At 40.3% G+C, this 24,498-nt stretch overlaps 1 protein-coding gene across 2 annotated transcripts in view; it reads right to left on the minus strand.

Moving 5' to 3' along the window:
• Positions 1-548: 548 nt before the first annotated feature.
• LOC308081536 (CD209 antigen-like protein C) overlaps positions 549-24,498 on the minus strand; it is a 49,226-nt gene continuing 25,276 nt past the window's right edge. The window contains exons 4-6 of one of the 2 annotated variants that reach the window (XM_080457903.1): positions 1,686-1,819; positions 1,261-1,373; positions 549-799 (exon numbers count right to left, since the gene is read on the minus strand). In XM_080457903.1, the coding sequence (XP_080314029.1) occupies positions 676-799; positions 1,261-1,373; positions 1,686-1,819 (371 nt within the window). In that variant the 3' untranslated portion in view covers positions 549-675. Of the gene's footprint in view, positions 800-1,260; positions 1,374-1,685; positions 1,820-24,198; positions 24,333-24,498 lie in introns of both variants that reach the window. The other variant, XM_080457904.1, reaches the window with a different exon arrangement.

A 24,498-nucleotide genomic window follows, 5' to 3' on the forward strand; every position in this document is an offset into this window, starting at 1 on the left:
ACATAGTGATGGAAGAAACTTTTTATTTAAAAGAAATTAAGCAACATATTCAACCAATATTAACAATAAACAAAAGTATAAGTTTAGTAGGCTACTTTAACACTCAGCAGACAAAGCAGAAATATTTCACATTCAAAGGTTAGTCTATTGTACAACCACGAGCCACGCAGTTAACTTAATTATCACATTGATTGGAAGTAGGGAGAAAAGTATTAACTACAGAGACAATTCCATCTCTGTACAAAGCTCACACAAGCTCACACATTAAATGAACACATAATATCTCATTTGTGTAATCTGCACCAAAAAAATAAGTATAAGTGAATCACACAATTAAACTCAGAACTCCATGCTTAACGAGGTGGGAGGGATCATGACATCACTGCATGAGGTGACAACTGAAACTGAAACCTGACTGATGGCAGCCAGCTCATCTTATAATGTAAATAATTATTATTATAGAAAATGTATTATTATTCATCAAATGTTCTACTTGATAAGGGCCATAGGTGTTGGACAGGCCTTAATACAAAACATGTAAAGGGCACTTTGGGCATCAGGGGCAAAAGGTCAGGTACCCTCCTGCCATGCCTCTGAATAAAGATAACATTTCAAATTGGTACAAAATACAATTTGTCCAAATATTTGACATCATGTAGTTGTACCAACATTTCACTAGAAAACTCTTTCACAGATCAGATAGCTCTGGGCAGAACATGGCATGTCGACCCATCTTCCATCAAGAAGCACAACACAGTCTTCATCTCCTTTGTTATTAGGCTCACCATAGCGCCAGTACCTGGAGTAGGAACATTTAATTTATTACATACATTTACATGATATATAACCATGACCACAAATTATATTCTAGATATTAGATTCAAATTAACAGAATAGTGAAATAGAAAACATGTATAATTGTGTTAGTGACAGTGTGGTTGGTTGGTATTTTATTATAAGATTTTATAGCTATTTTTGAAAAATCGTGACAATCTGTGCAAATCTCTATATATATATATATATATTAAAGCATATATATTAACTCAAATCTTTACTTCAGGGGGGGTCCCTGGAATAACATATTTTGAGATGGGGGTCCGCGGCCAAATACATATAATCTACAAAAAAACACTACATTTGTAGAATACCCAGAAGCAAAGATTTTTGTTACAAATGTTCGCTTTAAAATATATATTCAAAGATTGCAAAAAGTGTAATGATTTTTCAAAAAAGAATAGAAGAATGAAGGTAAAGTCTTACGTTGGTGTGGTCAGTGTTGTACCATCTACCCATTTCCACACTCCTTCCTCCTCTCTGTCAGTCAAACCCAGCCACACGATACGGTCTCTGTTAACAACTGTGTTAACAAAGTCCTGGACAGAAAGGATGCTGGTTACTGAAATACACACTCTCTCACGCTCTCACGCTCTCTCTCTCTCTCGCTCGCTCGCTCACTCACTCACTCACTCACTCACTCACTCACTCACTCACTCACTCACTCACTCACTCACTCACTCACTCACTCACTCACTCACTCACTCACTCACTCACTCACTCACTCACTCACTCACTCACTCACACACACACACACACACACACACACACACACACACACACACACACACACACACACACACACACACACACACACACACACACACACACACACACACACACACACACACCTGCTTTACTTTGCTGTTTATGACCATCAGGTCTGATTGTCTGTCTCTACAGTATTGTCTGCTGTCCTCCCAGGTTTTGCTCCAAGTAGAGATGTAATAACACACACCACCACCAAATGTAAATCCATATGGTTCTAATAACAAAATAATAAAGTTAGCAACTATTTTGTCTTTTGCTCAGATTAACAATATGATAAAACAATGAAACAATACAAAAAAAACTTTGATGTCTCACTGACCACAAAGAATCCTCTTGATGTCTTTTCGTTCAATTAGTTTGTTGTATCTGGACTGCAGATGGTCAAACCTGGACTGTATCTGATCCTTCTGTTCAGACAGTTTTTTATAGCTGGACTGTATCTGATCGTTCTGTTCAGACAGTTTTTTATAGCTGGACTGTATCTGATCCTTCTGTTCAGACAGTTTTTTATAGCTGGACTGTATCTGATTGTTCTGTTTAGTGATGTTATTATATCTGGACTGTAAGTCATCATTGTGTTCAGTGAGGTTTTTATAACTGGACTGTATTTGGTCGTTCTGTTTAGTCAGGTTATTACATGTGGACTGTAACTGTTCTTGGTCTTTCTTTAGGTTGTGTTTCTCTTTAGTCAGTGTAGAATCTGCAAGGATAATCAACAATCTGATGAGTTTTACAAACAAATGTGTTCTAATATAGTAAATCTTCATTTCACAATGAGACAAAGGGTCCTATTTTGGGGAACAGGTGAACTGGTGTGAAGCTCAGTAACCGTGAAGCGTGGTGGGTGAGGTGTGGTCACAGATGTTTGGTAGATATCATATTCATGACCTTTAAAAGCAGTGCACTGTTCTCAGCATTAAGTGCATTCAGGTCAGAGTAAACAATGTGGAGGTGGAGGGACTTGGACAACAAATCCACTACTATGGGTGCTTGTGTGGAGTACCCTTCCACCAACGCAGAGTCTAGGGATTCGAATCCACTGCAGTGCATCCGGCTTTTCAAGCGTCTCTACAAAACACAATTGGCCCGTGTTTTGGGGGAGGGCAGCCGGGAAGAGGGTGATATGTTTCACTGTGTGTAATCCTACAGGCTGGAACGGTACCTGTCAGCAGGGAATGTTGGGCGGGAGTAGTGGGACAGAGGCGCTGCGTCCTCCCAGTGGGGGCTCCTCACTGGCAGGTGAGTCAGTAGGATATAACTAACAGCCATGACAACACACAGAAATGTGGGTGGAGAGGAATTAATTGGCATAATGACTAATTTGGGAAGAAAAAGGGGCAAAAATAATACTCTACAGTAATTAAAAAATAAAGCTATCTATAGCACCTCAAACAGACCGCCAGCGCAGATGATGTACAATTACCTTAGGAGGAATTAATGCAGCTAATATATATCTGGTACTGGTCCAATGAAAAGTATATCTCACTGTATAGATCAGTTCATACTGTAAGTCTAAACTACAAGGATGGACATCCACAAAATGACTACAGCCTTGACCTCCTATAGGTGGTCATCTTCTCAGCGTCATAATGGACGTAATGGACCCTGAGTAGATACCTGACTAGTAGGTTCAGTTAAAAACTAGCTAATCTTCCATTTTGAGAGCTTAATACAAAGGTAAAACAGTGGCTTTTTGTGCCTCTGTCACCAAAGTGTGATGAAAATAGCAATGGACGAGTCACAGGTGTGTGCATTGCTATACACCGGTAGACACGAACGTGGTGAAAAACCTAATTATGCCTGTCTCCTGCACACATCATGCCAATCCACCTGCCCCAAAATAGGACCCAACGTATTTCAAGCAAGAGCCATCAACACTGTTTCTGAACGAAATATAACATGTAAGCAAATTGTTTATTATATAATGACACTCACTGTGTTTGACCAGAACAATGATGACAGCCAATAGGATTACACACAGCAGACCCAGCAGACCCAGACACACTGCAGCAGCTCTGAAACGATTGTTCTTTGACTCATCAGAGCCTGAATAACACAAGACAAACCTATAAGGATACTTCAGTGGTTTGAAGTTAAACATACTAGATTTTCAGACCTGAAAATCTAGTCCTACATTCCGCATACATCCCTACATTCAGAGCAATGGTCACAGAGCATTCTAGGCAATTTTAATATAGGAAGTGACACCTTTTATCAAGTTATGACGCTTTATCCTTTATTCTTTACTCTTTGATTTTTCTCCCAAACTTCTTCTCTATTCTTCTTTCTGAAAACAACAAAAACGATGGAGCTTGTTGCACAAAAACACATTTCACCCTTTTCTTTACGCCTGTAAACCAGTGATGTGACAATAAAGTTGATTCTGATCAAGTTGACTCTGATGTAATTTTAAAAGCATTGCTACAAGCATTTGATAGGAATACATAATTAGAAGTATGAGAAGTGAACAAAAAGAGTGAATGACAGTAATAGCTCCAATTAGTCAATTATAATAATAATATTTATTTATGTATTTATAATTATTATTGTAGTGTGTGTGTGTGTGTGTGTGCGTGCGTGCGTGCGTGCGTGTGTGCGTGCGTGCGTGCGTGTGTGTGTTAATCATTAATCATTATCATTGTAGCATTTAGTTTTACCTCCATTTTTCTGTTTTGTTGTGTTCTGCTGTACAGCATTCAGCTGTGTACCAGGGTCAGGGTCAAGGTCGTCTGCAGAGACATAGATGTCTACTATCCTCTCCTCTCTCTCCTCCATCTCCTGTTTCCTCTCTCTTCGGCCATATCTGACATGCGTTGTCAGGTCTGGTACGGCGTACACGTGCTCAGCCATTCTAGTTCATATTTAAACTGCACTCATTGTACAACATGTTGGAGAAAATAAGTTACAAAAGAGGAGGTCCAAACTGTTAAAAAGACTCAACGGAAGCTACTAAGTTCACACTTTGAGCGTGACGTGCATGAGATAGATGCATTTGCCATGTTCTGAAACCACACATCACAACCACATTTCTCAGAAACACAGAGAGAGGGCCAATGCTGTTTCCTTCTGCTGCTGTGCGTCATCAAAAGTGTTACTTAAGAGTTCTGAAGACCTTATTATTTGCTGGGCTTTTAAGTCAATACCCATCATCATACTCTGAAGACTTGGGGTTGAGCACTTCAGTTCACTTGTTTGTTATTAAAACCAGACTTATCAGGAGGGGAAGCAAAACAACCAGCCTACAGCCTTTGTAGTGAATGAAAGCAACTATGGTTCAATAAGAAATGATGGAGGCATAAAAAGGACACTTTCTTTACAAATGCAATTGGACAGATGTCCATTGGGCCCTGGCTGTCTGCTACTGTACAGTATGTGTCACGTATACAGTATACGTGCCTGCAGCTTAGCTTGTATCTTTAACTGCTTTAAGGAGGTTAGACGTAATGGAGCAAATATCTCATTGTGAGCAACAGTCACAGGAAATGTAAGCAAATGTCAGAGGAAATGCCCACCACACTGCTGTGGAGGCATTTCCTCTGCATTGATATCATTGCAAAACCATAATAATTATATATAATACACATACATATAATGTATGTACATATAATTTTAAAGCTATTAATAAAACAGAATGTGTACAATTCATATATATCTGCTGCAGCAACCAGCTAACTCCAAACCATAATTTTTTCAGGAAATGAAAAAACAAAATATACGTTTTTCAGGAAATTAAGAAAACCTTACATTTTAAAACAATGCAATAGTTTATAGCTGAACTCATCAGTTGGTATAGTGACTTTATATATCGTCAGATACTTGCATGTGTCATTATATTATCACCACTTTACCCAAATCCATCTCAAGTGGAGTTAGGAGTTTTGTTGGTCATTGATAAGAACAGCTGACAATAGCTCCAATCGCTGCGGAGGGAGAGGTTCCAAATGGGGCTAAGCTGACAATCGATCTCCAAGCTCACTCACAATGCATCATTGTAATGCCCTGATGCTTCATGACATTTATTATATAGGCCTATAATAATAAGCAGGACTATAAATATTACAATAACATCTAAAAAGAGGGGTTCACGCCACGGAGTTGCAGTTTTAGTAGAACTAGCGAGAGTAACGCTACTGTATATGAACTCATTTATTGTCACATTGTTCTCCTCAGAAAACACTACATAGATTTTAGAAATAGAATTACTTGTTTTCATAAGTTCGTTACTTTTAACAGACTACGGGGGAAAAACTAGTTTGTTTATCTGCCGATCCGTCGTAGCTCTGTCCTCTGTGTGCAGTGCACTGTGCTGTGGAACGGCAGCAGGACGTAGAGGAGAGGGGGTGGAGTTGGGGGGGTTTGACGGACAGTTTGAGGATCCAATGGAGTTGAGAGGTTTTGTCAGAAGCGCTTTTTAATACTTTTCATTGGATCAATATTATTATTTTTTTACACAGATGTAAAGGGTGTTCAATAGCGTTTATTTATGCAAAAAAAAAAAAGCTGAAAATGGAGTTAGCTGGTTCCCGCTGGACAGCGACGATATATGTATTTGTTCATGTTCTTGCAGGTTGCAGGGCATTAGGTCTAATTGTAAAGATGGAAGATATTTCACTCTGGAAGGATTTCCGTGAATGAAAGCTACCCAGAGCTAGTCCAGAAACTTGTGGCAGGGAGTGGCATACTCACTACCATTTTGGACAGAGAAGTAGATTTTTTTTGTTGAGGACACAGATACAGTATGTATGAAAAGGGAAGGGCTTCCAAACTGGGCCAAAAATAATGACACAAATAATTGAAGTACGAAAGCTGTGCTACACAGCTGAAGCATTAGGTCTGTTGCACCATAATGGAAAAAAGTCCACCATTTAAGTCACAAAAAAGCATCATCTGCAAACATGATTCGTGATTCCCAGCAGTGGAATGTTCAATGAAGCCACTTGTAGCAGACCCTTGTAGCAGCTACTTCCACATCATACGGTGATGGCCCCCATCAAGATGCTCTGGGTAGTTGTTGACTAGATGGATTTCTGGACGTTCTGTGGGACCTTGTCCTTGCCCGACGTACTGAAGGTGTTGTTTTGCTTTCTTTGCTATGATCTCTGTGTGCATTGTCCTGGTCAGGTCCTTGATGATGTGCACCCCCTGGTACTTAAGTGTACATTTCTCAGTAACCGTAGTGCTGTTTTAAATACAGTTTTCAACTATTTTACAAGAAACATTATTACAATGCAGGCCCAACCCTCGCCTTGTTTGATTGGCAGATTAGATTAGATTATATTAGATAGACTAGAGTCTGAATTTAAATCTATTTTGAGACACAGGACTGTACAGACAAAAGGGAACACATAGTGACGGAAGAAACGTTTTATTGAAAAGAAATGTAGCAACATATTCAACCAATATTAACAATAAACAAAAGTATAAGTTTAGTAGTTTAAAGAAAGAAGAAATATTTTACATTCAAAGGTTAGTCTTATATTTTGCAGCTACAACCAGGAGCCAGTTAACTTAATTATCCCATTGATTGGAAGTAGGGGAAAACAATTAGCTACAGAGACAATTCCATCTCTGTACAAAGCTCACAAAAGCTCACAAATGAAATGAACACGTAATATATCATTGTGTCAAAAATTAAGTATAAGTGAACAATTAAACTCAGAACTCCATGCTTAACGAGGTGGGAGGGAACATGACATCACTGCATGAGGTGACAACTGAAACTGAAACCTGACTGATGGCAGCCACCTCATGTATTTTATAATGTAATTCTAAATTATTATTATTACAGAAAATGCATTATTATTCATCAAATGTTCTTCTTGATAAGGGCCATGGGTGTTGGACAGGCCTTAATACAAAAGCTGTAAAGGGAACTTTGGGCATCAGGGGCAAAAGGGCAGGTACCCTCCTGCACATGCCTCTGCATAAAGATAACATTTCAATTCGTAAGTTCAAAGTACAATTTATCCCAATAATTGACATAATGTAGCTGTACCAACATTTCACTAGAAAACTCTTTCACAGATCCAAAGTTTCTGGTCAGAACATGACATGTCGACCCATCTTCCATCATAAAGCACAACACAGTCTTCATCTCCAGGCTGACCAGGGCGCCAGTACCTGGAGTAATTAAATTAATTACAATACCTTTACATGATATTTAACCATGACCTCAAATTATATTCTAGATATTAGATGCAAATTAACAGAATAGTGAACTAGACAGATGTTATTGACAGTGTGGTAGGTTGGTATTTTATTATAAGATTTAATACCATTTAGATGTAATACTTTTTAGAAAAAAGTAACAAAGATGAAATCCCTGTATGTGATTATAATGATGAGTTTGAATGAATAATAGAAGAATTTAAGAATTTAAGATTTAAGAATTGTAGAATGAAGGTAAAGTCTTACGTTGGTGTGGTCAGTGGCGTTCCATCTACCCATTTCCACACTCCTTCCTCCTCTCTGTCAGTCAAACCCAGCCACACGTTACGGTATCTGTCAACAACTGTGTTGACAAAGTCCTGGACAGAAAGGATGCTGGTTACTGAAGTACACACTGTACAATAGATATGTTACAATGTACGCACACATGCACGCACACATGCACACACGTACGCACGCACGCACGCACGCACGCACGTACGCACGCACGCACGCACGCACGCACGCACGCACACACGCACACACGAGCACACGCACACACGCACACACACACACACACACACACACACACACACACACACACACACACACACACACACACACACACACACACACACACACACACACATACACACACACCTGTTTTTCTTTGCTCTTTATGGCCATTAGGTCAGATTGTTTGTTTCTACAGTGTTGTCTACTCTGCTCCCAGGTTGCCGGCCATGTAGAGATGTAATAGCACACACCACCACCAGATGTAAATCCATGCTGTGCTCCTACCAATTTTAAAAATAACAAATAATGTTGCAACTGTTCTTTTTCATTTGCTTATAGTAATGACAAATGATGAACGTGATATAAGATGAATGAAAACCGTGATGTCTCACTGACCACAGAGCCTCCTCCTCAGCTCATCTCGCTCTGCAGTTACACTGTCCTTCTGCTTAATCAGGTCGTTGTATCTGGACTGTAACTGTTCAAAACTGGACTTTATCTGGTCGGTCTGTTCAGTCAAGTTGTTATATCTGGAGTGAAACTCATCATTCTGTTCAGTCAGGTTGTTATAACAGGACTGTAACTCATCAAAATCTTTGTTCTCTTTAATCAAATCAAAATCTGCAAGAAGGAAAATCAACAATCTGATGAGTTTTACACGCAAACGTTGTTCTAATAGTAATTCTTCACATGACATTAAGACAAACGGTTGTATTTTGGGGAAACAGCTGAACTGGTGTGAGTGGGGGGTGGGTGGGGGTGTGGTGTGAGATGGTTGGTATTTTCTGGACTGGAGAAGGGTGGAGTACCCAACATGGATTAGTATGATAAGAATGATTATATTATGTGTTGCAGGAGGATTCAATCATGACCATTGACCAATCAAACGATTGTTTTTCATCACTTTTAAGAGCAGTGTACTGCACTCAGCTCAAGGGCATTCAGGTCATTTCTACAGTCATGGAAGAAAAGCCTCAGAAACATCATTTCTCACCACACTAAACTTATGTACTTGTGCAGTAGATGCAGAGACATCAACAACAAATCTACAACACCTCAAACAGAACACCAAGAGCATGCAGACAATTACAAATTTTCTTGGGAGCAAATAATAAAATGCTATTAATACATGGCACTGGCCCAAACAGGCGACTCTCACACATCGTGAGATGAGTCTCCAAAACACACAAATGTGGTGAAAAACACTTTTCAATTCACCTGCTCCAAATTAGTGCCCAACGCAACAGCATCAACACTATTTCTGAATGAAATATAACATGTAAACATACTGTTTGTTATAGATTGATGATTCACACTGCATATGACCAGGCCAGTGATGACAGCCAATAGGATTACACACAGCACCCCCAGACACACTGCAGCAGCTCTGGCACCATTTTTCTTCTTTGACCCATCAGAGGCTGAAAAACACAAGACAGGCCTATGAGGATACTTCAGAGGTTTAACGTTGATAATAAGTGACACCAAGTTATGAGGATTTATTTCAGACAACCCAAAGGCAGGCAACAGGCAGAGTTACTTCGGCAATGAGTTTAATAGCAACCAAACCAAGAGGGAAGAAGCATGAGCCAGATGTCAAAACCCAAGAGCAGTCCAACGAGTCGGCCCAGCCAATTGGCAGAGTAGGCAATTGCCTAGGGCACCATTAGGCTGGGGGGGCGCCCTTCAAGCCTAGATTTCTTTTTTTATCATTTTTTTTAGAATTGAAAAATATACATATTTGTGTATTGTTTATAGAACACAACATTTTTAATAGACCCCTCGAATTGTAGGTATTTTAAAAACTAAAAGTTAGGTGCACCCCAACAATGCACCCCTCTCTTTCATGAGTTTGTTGGTTTCGCCCAGCCATGCGCATCTGACCACTTTGCGGCTCCGCTTTGCGGCTCTGCTTTCAGTGTGGCAGTCTGGGAGTTAAATTAACACTGAGGATTTTTTACTGTGTTCTACCTTCCCGGTTTTTCACTCTCTGTGGCAACACGGAGGATGTACAAACATTACTGGGCAGGGTGTAAAACCACTTTAAAAGAAACATGCACAGCTGAGATTAATAAACTGATTAGAGTCAGCTAGAGCCATGAGCAGTGGTGTAAATGGCGTTGCACGCTTGGGAACGGCGTTCCTATAGCAACCGTTGCGGGGGAACGGTGTGAACACATGTGGGAACGCTCCTCCCTAGTGGCTCCCTGAAGCTTTACACATTTTTACAAAAAAATAAGAAATAATTAATATATATCTTTTTTTTAACATACATTTTTTTATTTATGGTTGCTGTATGAGGCCAAACGTGACACAAACATTCTTACGTTTTCCAATGTTGTAAAAATGTGTAGAATAAATATTAAGTTTCAACAATTCTGTCAACTAAGAATTACATCATAGCCTGCGACACACGTTTCGGCACGGCGCCAGCCAGCCATGTAAACAAACCGGTGGGTGTGTGGTTCACTGCTACGCTATGGATTCTAAAGGCAAAAAAAGAAAGATAGCTGAGGAAAACAGAGGATTTAACAGTTCGTGGACAGAGGCATTTGCTTTCATTGCCACTTCAGATGGATTTCCTGAATGTTTGCTCTGCAATGAAAATTTATCAAGTAAGTCCTGTGGTGCGCGCAGTGTTGCCATGTCTGATTACTATAAGCGACTTTGGGCTTGTTTTCCTGTAAAGTCGCTTGTAAATATTCAGTTGCTGGTTGCTTTTCTTTTGTCTTGTTTCTGAAGTGTAGTTGCTTATTTGGGCTTTTGCCTTTTCGAAATAAAAGGGGAATAACCGTGAAAAACCGTGAAATAAAAGGGGAATACTGGTCACACATGCTAATAGTAATTAGCATGTGTGACCAGTAGGGTTCCCAAAGCGAATCCGGGCCATTTACACCACTGGCCATGAGCTGCAGTGAGTGATGGTGATACGTTGTGTCTCAAAGTGTCTCAAACTAGATAAGATAAGACCTTTATTGTTAGAAGGATGCATTCCAGATAATGTAAAGAGTCCTGCGTTCATCCCTAGCTGTGCAGAAACCTGTTTATTAATTGCAATTGTACAGTACAGTATAACATACTGTACACGAACATGCGTGCACAACGCACATGCAACAGCCACCAGGTAAACTCTTGCCTAGGGCACCAAATTCCTCAGGGCCGGCACTGAGTCCAACACATGTGCAAACAAATCCAAGTACAGACAGACAAGACAAAGTTTCACACGAAAAGCTCTAGGACTAAAGGTCCTTACACACCGGGGCGAATTCTTCATGCGAATAAATACGTTTTTTTTAAAAACCTTATAAAGTCAATGCAAGCGTCCACATCAGTTTCGCGAAGCGAAAAAGCGTCTTTTAATTATTCGGAACGAGTCCGAATTTTGCGTATATTCGCATATTCGCCGGTGTGTAAGGACCTTAACACTAGGAATGCACCAGGGAATAAAAGAACCTAAAGTACAGTACACGAAAGTATTACTAAATACAAAACACAGTGACAAAGGTTACAAACTGGCAGTGAATGAGCAGGCAATGGCTTGATTAGGGAAGTACAGGTGCGTAATGAGAAGGTATACAAGGGAACTTTTTGGCTGATGAGGGAGTTGGAGACAGGTGTGTAAATAGGAATGTGGCAGTGACCAGTGGAAAGAGATGGAAACAGGCAGGGAGACAGAGAGGCAGATAGCCGAGAGATAGCCCTGAAACTTGCCCTGAAAATGTTACATTTACAACCAGTACATCTACATACACGTTCAGATTTCACATATAAAGTGCTGACCCCCCAGCCACGGATGTTACAAGTTAAAGTGCCCGGGTCTAAGTACCAATATCTTCCGTAAAAAGCGTTTTAATCCGATCGCCAACCATTTTCTCAGATTTTTTCTCCATATGCTTTCAATTACGCGCCCCTATTGGTTGGGATGTTTATTGCACTCTGATACATTATAGAAAATGGCCGCTGATCGGATTAAAAAGCTTTTTATTGAACAATACAGAAGATACAGGTACTTAGACCCGGGCGCTTTAACTTGTAACATCCATGGCCGGGGGGTCAGCACTTCATATGAGAAATCTGAACGTTTATGTAGCTGCACTGGTAGTAAATGTAAGATTTTCAAAAACAGGAACAAGTAGCGCCATGACGCTTGTGACAGATGAGTGTCATGTGAACCATGGCTAGCAGAGAGACAGACAGAGAGACAGATAGACAGTCAGAGAATGACAGCTGAGCTAACACAACTAATTAGTACATCGCACTAGATTGAATTGATAATGATAATGCATTTTTTAAGCATGACAGCCACGCTATATTTTGTATTTCTATTTGCTCTTTATGTTTCTATGCTTTTTACAATGTTAATTTCCTCCTTTGGGAATTAAGTATATCATCAGACTATGAATTGAATACCAAGGACCTCAAAGGAAACAAGACCGCAAGGACTTTTTTGAACGGATCTTTTAGTCAAAGTATTTTAAATGTAATTGCGATGTTTAAAATGTTTTGCCTGATAAAATATTCAATCAATCAATCAATCATCATATCTCAAGACAATCATTTGTCATGTCATTATATAGATCAGACATGCATAATAGTTATGTTTATCTTTTATTAAAAATACAAATGTATGCGATCCAAATCTACAAAAAGTTTTTCTTTTGTAGATTAAACAAGGCAGTGCACAGGAAACGTGTGGCTGTGAATAAGCACAAATGTTCAATTAAAAGCAGAAAATAACGTAATGATGTTCACATGACCAGTGGATGAACTGTCTCACACAACAATACATTCCTTCAGTTAAATAAATTAAATGTGGGATTTATGAAGCAAACATGAACTGCAGCACAAGTCAAGTGACTTTGCAAACATTACTATATACTGTATATAAGAAACTAGTTGACAATTTGTCATTTTTGTCATCACATTAACTTGACCTGCAAATATGATTTTTTTTCTACAGGATTCAGAGTTTATGCACTATTTCTAATGATGTTTTACATAGGACACTGTTCCTTTACGGCATGGGCCACATAATTTTTCTTTCTTCATATAATAACAGTAGCCACATCTTCAGACACCACTACAGCACTGCTCTTGCATACCATCCATAGATAATCATTGTAGGATTTAGTTTTACCTCCATGCTGTTGTGTTGTGTTCTGCTGTACAGCATTCAGCTGTGTATCAGGGTCAGGGTCAAGGTCGTCTGCAGAGACATAGATGTCTACTATCCTCTCCTCTCTCTCTCCTCTCTCCTGCATCTCCTGTTCTCTCTCTCTTTGGCCATATCTGACATTGGTTGTCAGGTCTGGTAGGTCGTACACATGCTCACACATTCTAGTTCATCTTCAAACTATTCGTTGTACAACTTGTTGGAGAACAGAGGTCCCGAAAGAGGAGGTCTAACCTAGACTCAAAGTGTGACGTGCATGAGATAGATGCATTTGCCATGTTCTGAAACCACACATCAACACCCACAGGTCTCAGACACACAGAGAGAGGGTGAATGTTGTTTCCTTCTGCTGCTGTGCTTCATTAAAAGTGTTACTTAAAGGACCACTTCACCCATTTTCAACCTAACTTCATATAATTGGCCCTCACTAATTCTCATGAGAATATGATACCATCTTTGTCTCCTCGTTCTGTGTCTCAAAGGAGGTGCTGTGGACAGTTCAGAAACCCGTCTACCAGTGACATCATCGATTGGGAATCCAAGCTAATAGAAACTGCAGGCTTCCTATTCCTGGAAAGTTAGCATGCTATAATGGAAGCCATTGTTCTCGTGTTAATAGAAAATAATTTTGAGTTGAGTGTGTCAGTTTACCTTGTTTTGTTAAAACCAGACTTATCAGGAGGAGAAACAACACAAATAGCCTACAAGCTTTGTATTGAATGAGAGCAGGGAGGAGAGCAACTGTCTTTCAGTAAGAGCGAATGAAATGAGAGCAATAATGTAGGCATAAAAAAGGACACTTTCTCCAATGAATGCAATTGGACATTGGGACATGCACCCATTTAAGGAGGTTAGACATAATGGAGCAAATATCTCATTGTGAGAAAATGTGACAGGAAATGTAGGCAAATGTATGAGACAGGAAGAGCCCACCACACTGGTGTGGTGAGCTCAGCGTTTCCTCTGCAATAACATTGGTGCATTCACTGTTACCAATAGGACAATAGAAATAGCAGTGTGCTACACTGCTGAGGTGGACCTGATTAGGTCTGTAGCATCATAGTGGAAAAAAAGCAAATTGTTAATCAATTAAGTCACAAAAGCACTTCATTTGCAAACGGCAGCTGAATGTAAAGATGACTGCCAACAAGCAGCCAGCAATACCTTATGTGTGCTCACATTACTGTACATTCATTTTTACGGGGCCAGAGCTCAGCTCTGGACCTGTTTTAATGTTCCCCTCTTTTTTCTTCTGCCACTTTTGGCAGTTCTGGCTGAACCGTGCATACGCTTTTTACGAAACTTGGCCATATGGTAGATGGTCATGAAAAACTATCAAGAAATAATTCTCACAATCTTTCGTCAAAAGGTGGCGCTATAGCAAAATGCCAACTTTGAACAGGTACAACTCATGCCCTGTTTGACCTACAGCCATGAAACTTCAATATACATATGCGTCTACTCATGATCAACAACTTTCACACTCTGACTTTTGACCTCTGACCTTTAGATCTCCCACCATTTTGAATTATATGAAAAACAGTTAAAACCTATCTCCTCCTGGGATTTTTGAGTAATCTGCACGAAACGTTTTACACATGAACTTTGGACCTATGCCGACAAACATGTGCAAAAGATTTTCCATAAGTGAAAAAATGAAGCTTTAATGAGCCAATGAATATTGCAGTTTTATGACAATTATTCATCTGCCCCTAACACATACATGCAGACTCACATTTCTTTGAAACTTTGCGGTAATGTTGAGGGTCATTCCAAATATCACTGAAACCAATCTTATTCCAATTGGTCAAAGGGGGGCGCTATAGCGATTTTTTGAAAATGCAAACTTTAAACAGGCAAAAGTCATGCCTCGTTTGGCCGACAGCCATTAAACCTGCTTACACATGTGCCTTGACTCATGAGGAACACATGTATCACGTTGACCAGTAAGCTCCACCCTTAGATTGTCCGCAATTTTGAGCAGTTTGAAAAACACTTAAACCCAGGATTTTCCAGCTATTTGCGTGAAACTGTATCATCTGAGTCATCTCCTTTTTCACAGGTTCTTGTCTGTTGGTCCAATGGCTTCTCCCTTAAATGTGTGCCTCGCAACCTGAAGGTTGCCAGTTCAAGCCTCACTTGATGCATACTCATTTAAGTTGAATTGCAAAAAACATGACTGTATCAATGAATACATGTGCAAACGGTAAAGATAACATGAACTGCTTATTTGAGAGTATGTTTTTTCAATGTATGACGTACTTCATTGTGAAAATAGCCGATCTACAATCTCACAACTTTTCAGATAGCAACGTTTTGTGAGCTTGTAGATCGGCTGCTTTCACTGGTTTTGGTTTCGAGGAGACATACCATTTCTCTATTGGTAAATGGTTTGTGAACGAGTGATCTTAGTGTTAGTGAAACAGGGGCTTGGTTCATGACAGATGGCAAAAGTTTATGATCTTCAACAGACAACTTCAGCCTGGATGAAGCTATAGCACTACAGGTAGTGTCTCAGCCTGTGAGTCCGAAGGTTGAGAGTTTGATTCCTGTCAATGGCAATAGGTTGAGCTGTCTGTTTCTCTCACTCTGTCTATCTGGCTCTGGTAGGTGGGTCATTCCACTTTACAATTGCATCGCAAAAAACATGACTGCATCAAATAATGCATGTGCAATTTTTTAAGATAACATGAAATGCTTATTTGAGGGTGTGTTTTTTCAATGTATGACATACGTCATTGTGAAAATAGCCAATCTACAATCTCACAACTTTTCAGATAGCAACGTGTTTCTGAGCTTGTAGATCAGCTACTTTCACCAGTTTCAGCCAAGGGCTTGGTTCATGACAGAAGGCAAAAAGGTATGATCTTCAACAGACAACTTCAGACTGGACGAAGCTGTAGCACTACAGGTCGTGTCTCAGCCTGTGAGTCCGAAGGTCGAGTGTTCGATTCCTGTCAATAGCAATAGGTTGAGGTGTCCATGTGTGAGGTTCTTAACCTGGGATTGCCCCCCTGCGTCCTATGTATGTCCACCTCAGCTGGGTCGAGCTTAAAAGTAATTTCACCTGTTGGAATCATTTGCTTTGTCTCAATTTCAATCTATTCCGTTTCCATGTCTTATTGTGCTATTATTGCACTTTGCTTTTTGTCTGTCTGTCTGTCTGTCTGTCTGTCTGTCTGTCTCTCTGTCTGTCTCTCTGTCTCTATGTCTGTCTCTCTGTGTCTGTCTCTGTCTCTCACTCTGTGTCTGTCTGTCTCTCTGTCTGTCTCTCTGTCTGTCTGTCTCTCTGTCTGTCTGTCTCTCTGTCTCGGTGTCTGTCTCTCTGTCTCTCTGTGTCTGTCTCTGTCTCTCACTCTGTGTCTGTCTCTCTGTCTCTCTGTGTCTGTGTCTGTGTCTGTGTCTGTCTGTGTCTGTGTCTGTCTGTCTGTCTGTCTGTCTGTCTGTCTGTCTGTCTGTCTGCCTGCCTGCCTGCCTGCCTGCCTGCCTGCCTGCCTGCCTGCCTGCCTGCCTGCCTGCCTTTTTACCCGCTTAGCGAAAGCTGCGGGTCTATGAAGAGGCAGACCTACGACTCATCATTCGACAAATTTGCATTCGACAGATTCATTTGCATTCGACAGATTTGTTCGACAGATTTGCGTCATTGGCTGTCGTTTAAGCCAATGGGATACTTTCCCATACTCTGAACGGGCGGCCTCGTCCTCCCAAGCTATGGGACTATGCAGTCCTCCGAGCGCTAGCCGAATTTGGCTAATAGTTAGCTTGTATGATGTTACTAACTAACTGTTTTTAGCCAAGCGCGCTAATGTCCGCTCCCCATTAGTTATCGACGCAATTCGCGTTATTACTCTCGTAATTTTCATGTATTGTACATCCCAAAATAAAATTTATTAACCATGTTATGGTGCTGTAATGACTTTATATTTTCTCAACATAATACTGTCTTTCACACGGGCCTTGGAAAAGAGGATCACTTCCGCCATTTTCTTCTTCGTTGGTCTAAACAATGACACGGTTGCCAGATTTTGAGAGAAAAATAAGCAACCAGGTCAATGAAAACAAGCCCAAAGACTTAAGTGACTATTAGGCTACATGAGCACTTTAAACCTATATGCATCGGCTATTTGATAATAGACGACTTGGCAATAGCCGATCTACAAGCTCACAACAAAATAATAACAAATAACAAGCAACTACCTACATTTACAAGCAACTTCACAGAAAAAAAGGTCGCTTGTAATTACTATACATGGCAACACTAGTACAAGTACTTTTCCCACCACTGTTGCTGTTTTTAACATGACTGCCCTGTTTACAAATGAATGAATACACACTACAACCAAGGTTACTGTAGCAACATTTTTCATGTAAGGTATGACGCTAAAATCAGCTGCATTTTATCAGAAAAAAGCAGATCTACAAGCTCACAACGCATCGCCGCCTTGTGAGCTTGTAGATCTGCTATTTTTTATTATGACGTTTTATTGAATACTTCATTTACAAAAGACATTAATGACACCAAATGGACCCATTTGGGTTTTTCTTTCATGTAAGCCAGTAGTGAAAAGGGCAAACTTGCAGTTATGCATTACAACTCAAGCCTAGCTGTTTCAAACAGTGAAATCAAAAGACAAGTTGTGAGCTTCACTTTTATAAAGGGTTAGGGTTACATTGCAGTATTGATACTTTTACTTAAGTAAAACATTACAGTACTTTTTCCACCACTGTTGATGTTTTTAACATGACTGCCCTTACGCTACCTGTATTCTATGGACTCACTTCGTTTATTGTGAAAATAGTTTCTTTCTTTCATACATAAATGAATACTAACTGGTCACCACCGGTCTTTTGTCCAGGAACAATGCATACAACACTATCAACCAGTCCTCCTGGGTGTGTGTGTGTGTGTGTGTCTTCATTTTTGTTGTTCATACATTTCTAAGTGAAACACTGTAGTTTTGACTTGGGTAAGGGTAGGCTACATTATGAAGTAACTATATCAGCTGGTGAAAATAGCAGATCTGTGAGATTGTAGATCAATTATTTTCACTATCATTGATATTGTACACACACACACACACACACACACACACACACACACACACACACACACACACACACACACACACACACACACACACACACACACACACACACACACACACACACACACACACACACACTTTATATTGGTAGCCAACCAAGGAACCTCTGTGGAGTTATTTTTGTTGCATTCGAATGGCTGAGATTTTATTTTAATGACAACTTTTACATTTTGTGCTGCAGATTGGGGCAAAAATAGCCTGCCGCAAGCGGGTATATTATGACTTTGTCATTTCTTGTTTTCTCTCAAGTTGAGTGTTCTATGCTTATTCTGCAAATTACTTATAGTTTCTTCTTTATTTTTTCTCTCTGCAAAACTTGGCCCCGTATTATCGCTGCTTGCAGCTATATTATTAATGTTGTTTTTGGATGTGAATGAAAAGACATTAAACATACATGATATGAGTGCAGTCTCATCTGGACTGTGGAGCAGACACTTTGACATTTTTAGCTGACTGTCTCCAGTGAAATACTATAGAGCAGTGGACCCCCAAATGAATATGTAGTTGGCCGTGGACCCCCATCTGAAAATATGATACACAAGATCTGTGTTGTTAAAGTGATTCAAAGAATTCTAGATTTTTAGAAAGTAGCAGATCTACAAAAGCACAAGTGGTGGGAGCTTGTACATATTCAAATAGACAAAGTAAATAGGGTTAAACTGAGTTTTATAAAATATCAACTAATTTAGCTGGGGATCCCACTGAGCGCGAGCAGATGGCAGCGCGGGATTGGCTCCGTCCAGAAGCTGAGCGGCAGATGCCGCTTGCTCATTGGTCGGCCGCGCCCGTTGCTCCGCCCCCCTTGGTCGAACAGCTCGGCCAGGGGTCCCAGTCCGTTGATGCCCGTGGCGACCGCATGACCGTTGCCATGGGTGACAGCGGTCCGCTGGTTGTCGGGAGGGCTTCCAGCCTGGGCGAGCCGGAGGAGGTCGTCATAGTAACGCAGGCGCCCGCCCGTCGTCACGGAGACCGAGTCGTTGTAGATGTCACAGGTGTCCTGGTCACCGGGACAACGGCCGAAGTACGGCCTCACGTCACGGCTGATGATGTCAGGGAAGCGCAGCAGCTGATTGGTCACGTCTGGTGAGTAGGGCTGTCAATCAATCAATCAATCAACAAATCAATCAACCAATCAATCAATTAATCAATCAATCAATAGGGCTTTGACGATCATGACATTTTTGTTGACTGTTGATTGTTGTGCAAATAAATGCGATTAATATATATATATATATTTTTTAACCCTCTAAGACCCAGTGATGTTTAAATATTTTTTTTTCTGTTATTTTTTCACCTCTAAATCCTCATTGGGTCCTATTGTGTAGTCTTACAATGCCATTGGCCAGGATATTTGCATATAAATACCCCCCACAGAGCCAGGAATCATCACAACTTGAAAAATCTCTGTTGGAACAGATCTCTTTTTTCTCTGGGAGATATTCCTCACAAAAACGTAAGTAATATGCCTGTAATATTTGTTTTGGTGAACATTACAATGTCATGTACATGTAATTATGTTATTATTGTGAAATATAAATTCCCAAAAATTCCCAAATTTAAATTAGAGCATGATTCATACTTGTTGCTTTTGGTCAACGTTGGGCCCTCTTGGTTGCAAAAAATACAAGGGTATGCCTAATGTTCTGATTTAAAAATATGGCTTATTGGTGTTATTATTCATAATGTATACTGTTTATGAGGCCAAATATTATTCATAATTGATCTGAGGCCAAATAATAAACCATATAAATGTGTATTAATAACACATTTGCCATGTTATCCATAAAAATGGCCTATAGGAAATGTTGCTATCTGATAGACCCAACGTTGCTATATGTCAACATTTGCATAAAAACTTACCAAAACATCTTCAAAGTACTCCTACAAAACCATCTGAAAGGTTTAAAAAATATATCCGTACAAATACATCCGGGTCTTACAGGGTTAATTGATTATTAGAATGCCTTTAGGCTCAGTAAACACAGCTATGACAAATGACCGTAACCACAATAAGTATACGACCACAACTACTCAAAATGTACTACGACCAAAACAAGCCATATCTGCTGTAATGTTATACTTTCTTTTTATTTAGCGCAAATAGCCAAGCTGCAAGCTCACAACTCGGCTCAAAGAGATGCATTGTGAGGTTGTAGATCTGCTTTTACAAAAAAAAATAAACTTGTTTTTTAATTTTTGAACATTTTTTAACAGATGAATCAAAACGATTCAGACGATTCTGCAAAACATAACAGTGATCGTACGATTACATAGTAATTGTAGCGGGCCTTACCGGTGAGGTGTTTTGATATGAAAATGCACATTCTCACACGGTTGGGAATTTGGTTATGATGATTCTAATTATGAAGAGACCTCACATTGAAGCAGGAGGTACATGGGGCATACATGCATTAGTTGGCCACGTTGACACATTGCTCCGATGAACAGCAGTGTCTCGGGAGGTATCTATATTTGTGTTGAATCATTTTAGGGACACAAATAGAGTTTTATGAGGGTATGCAGGGCCATGTTGGCAGACCATCCAAAGCATGGCTCATATTCACATCATTTACAGGACCATCACCCTGAGTAGATTTATACAGGTCAATATCTACACTGAGAGTTAAAGTAATACTCATGATTTTGCTGTTTGCTCCAAGTAACAAAAACAAACAAAAAAGCACAATAGGGGATAAGTTATAAATTATGGAGAAAAAATAGATATAATTGATATCTAAATATCTATGTGATACAAAGCTGAGGTGGAATCGATTAGCTCCATAGCACCATAGTGGAAAACAGTTACATTTTTCACCATTTAAGTCACAAAAGCACTTCATCTGCGCCGTGATTCACAGCAGCAGAATTATCAATGAAGGTACACAGTGAAGCTGGCTGTCATCTAGAATAAGTCAGTGATAAGTTACAGTACGTGTGTTAATTAGACAGTGTTAACATTACTGTACACTCAATGTATAAATGTTGTTTCTGGGTGTGAATGAAAGGACTAAACATACGAAATGACATGAGTGAGTCTCATTTGGACTTTGGACACACTTTGACATTTTAGCTGACTTTGATCTCCAGTAAAATACTAACTAGAACAGTGGTGCTCAAACTTTTTCTTGCAAAGGACCCCAACTTTTGTTTGTGTGTGTGTGCTTTTTACAACTTTTCCTCCCAATTTAGTCATTATGCCAATTGACTCCTCCCCTCACACGTGTGTGTTTTCACTGCTGTTGTATCACTGACTCACCTGCCAGCGTAGAGCCTTCGTCCTACTCCTCCCGCCCAACACTCCCTAATGACAGGTGCCGCCCCAGCCTGTAGGAATACTGTACATGCAGTGAAATCACACTCCCTACCCAGCTTACCTCCTATGAACACGGGCCAATTGTGTTCATACTGTATAGACACTCGACAAGCCGGATGCACCACGATGGATTTGAACCCACAACCTCTGCGGTGGTGGGCAGATATTTTACCACTGCGCCACCTTAAAGGACCCTAACTTATTACTGTATGTATTTGGCCATGGACCCCGATCTGAAAATATTTCGTGCCAGGGATCCCCATACACAATCTTTTGAAAATAGCAGATCTACAAGCTCAAAACGCATCTCATCACGACACATTTTGAGCTTTTAGATCTGCTATTTTCAATAGCCAATGTAATAGTGTTAAAGAGCCCATAAACAAGAAATGCCTTGTTTTGGGCATTTCCTGCTGCGAGGAGTTTTTCTGGGCGGGGTTAAACATCTCACCTGATGACACACTCAGGTGAGTTTCAGTGATGTCATCAGAGTTATTGATGGCATAATTCCTAACTACTGAAAAATCAAGGAGTATAGCCGCACACTCGTAGCTGCCAATGCCAATATTTTATTGTGGACACAGAGACACAAACGTCTCTCACAGACTAGGCTGCCTTCTTTAGGGTAAAGGGATCTGGTGTGAGAGACACAGAGAAATACACAGATGAGACCTATTGCAGATCATCAGGGTGTAACCACTCAAACAACCCAAATTGGGACCGGTTCTACTGGTAGACAAGTACAGAGTGGAATGGAGAACAGGTGAAACTCAGATTGACATCAATTCAAGTTCATAATGTCACATAAAATTATAACAGATCCAATAAGATACGCTGATTGGTGCTGATAAAAAGTATAAGTGTAGTAGTTCAACACTGAGCAGACAAAGCAGAAATATTATAAGCTACATACAAAATTCAGTCTTAAACTTTGCAGCTACAACCAGAAGAAGTTAACTTAATTACGCTCCTGCACATGCCTATGAATAAAGATAACATTTCAATTGGTACTTCAAAGTACAATTTGTCCAAATATTTGACATCATGTAGTTGAACCAACATTTCACTAGATAACTCTTTCTTTTTTTTCCTTTTTTTTTTTATCCCACGATTTTGTAACCTTTATTTTTCACCCAGTGCCAATTTTCTAAGTGATCCTGGGCTCTACACTCCCCTCACCAGCATAGGGAGGCCAGGGCCGAGCTCATGCCTCCTTCAATGCATGAGAGCCAACTGTCCTTCTTGTCACCTGACAGGGGGGAGTTTCCCTGGTTGGACGTAGCGCGTGGAAGGAACACGTTATTCCAACCAGTTCCCTTCCCCTCCATCAGTCCCATGACGGGAGGCGTTATAGTGACCAGGATTACTGCATGTTTTTGTGAGGGTTTTAACTACCCTGAGAGACACGGGGAGAACATGCAAACTCCACACAGAGTGGGCCCTTTCGCCAACCCCACCTAGGGTATGGGCGCTGATGACGCGGAGGAATAAACACGCCCCCAGCGCCCACAGCGTCCCCGGCGGGAATCGAACCCAGGACCTTCTAGCTGTGAGGCGACAGCGCTACCGACTGCGCCACCGTGCTAGATAAGTTATCGCTAGATAACTCTTTCACAGATCAGAAAGCTCTCGTCAGAACATGGCACGTCGACCCATTTTCCATCATGAAGCACAACACAGTCTTCATCTCCAGAGTTATTAGGCTCACCAGGGCGCCAGTACCTGGAGTAGGAACATTTGATTCATTGCAATACATTTATATTACATTACATCAAACTATGACCTCACATTATATTGTAGATATTAGATGCAAATTAACAGACTAATGAAATAGACAACATGTATAATTGTGTTGGTGACAGTGTGGTTGGTTGGTATTGTATTATAAGATTTTATACCATTTGGATTTAATACCATTTAGAAAAAAGTAGGGAAGATGAAATCCCTGTATGTGAAATGTGTTTATAATGATGAGTTTAAATGAAGAATAGAAGAATGAAGGTAAAGTCTTACGTTGGTGTGGTCAGTGGTGTTCCATCTACCCATTTCCACTCTCCTTCCTCCTCTCTGTCAGTCAAACCCAGCCACACGTTCTGTTTCCAGTTAACTGTGTTAAAAGCTCTCTTAACAGCTCTGGTAACAAAGTCCTGGACAGAAAGGATGCTGGTTACTGCAGTACACACTGTACAATAGAAATGTTACAACACACACACACACACACACACACACACACACACACACACACACACACACACACACACACACACACACACACACACACACACACACACACACACACACACACACACACACACACACACACATGCGCACACACACACCTGCTTTTCTTTGCTGTTTATGACCATCATGTCTGATTGTATGTCTGTACAGTATTGTCTGCTCTTCTCCCAGGTTGTTACCCCAGTAGAGATGTGATAACACACACCACCACCCAGTTTAAATCCATGTGGTTCTAATAACAAAATAATAAAGTTAGGCACTGTTTTGTCATTTGCTCAGATTAATGATAAATGATGAACAATATGATATAACAACTAGAAAAAGTGCTCCTCGGAGCACAGGTCTCCGCCAGGTCAGGTAGGTTATTGTGGGCCAACAATGTTCGGAATTCGCCAATC

This window comes from Gymnoscopelus braueri (assembly GCF_963280865.1).
Source record: "Gymnoscopelus braueri genome assembly, contig: SCAFFOLD_348, whole genome shotgun sequence".
Classification (NCBI taxonomy): Eukaryota; Metazoa; Chordata; class Actinopteri; order Myctophiformes; family Myctophidae; genus Gymnoscopelus; species Gymnoscopelus braueri.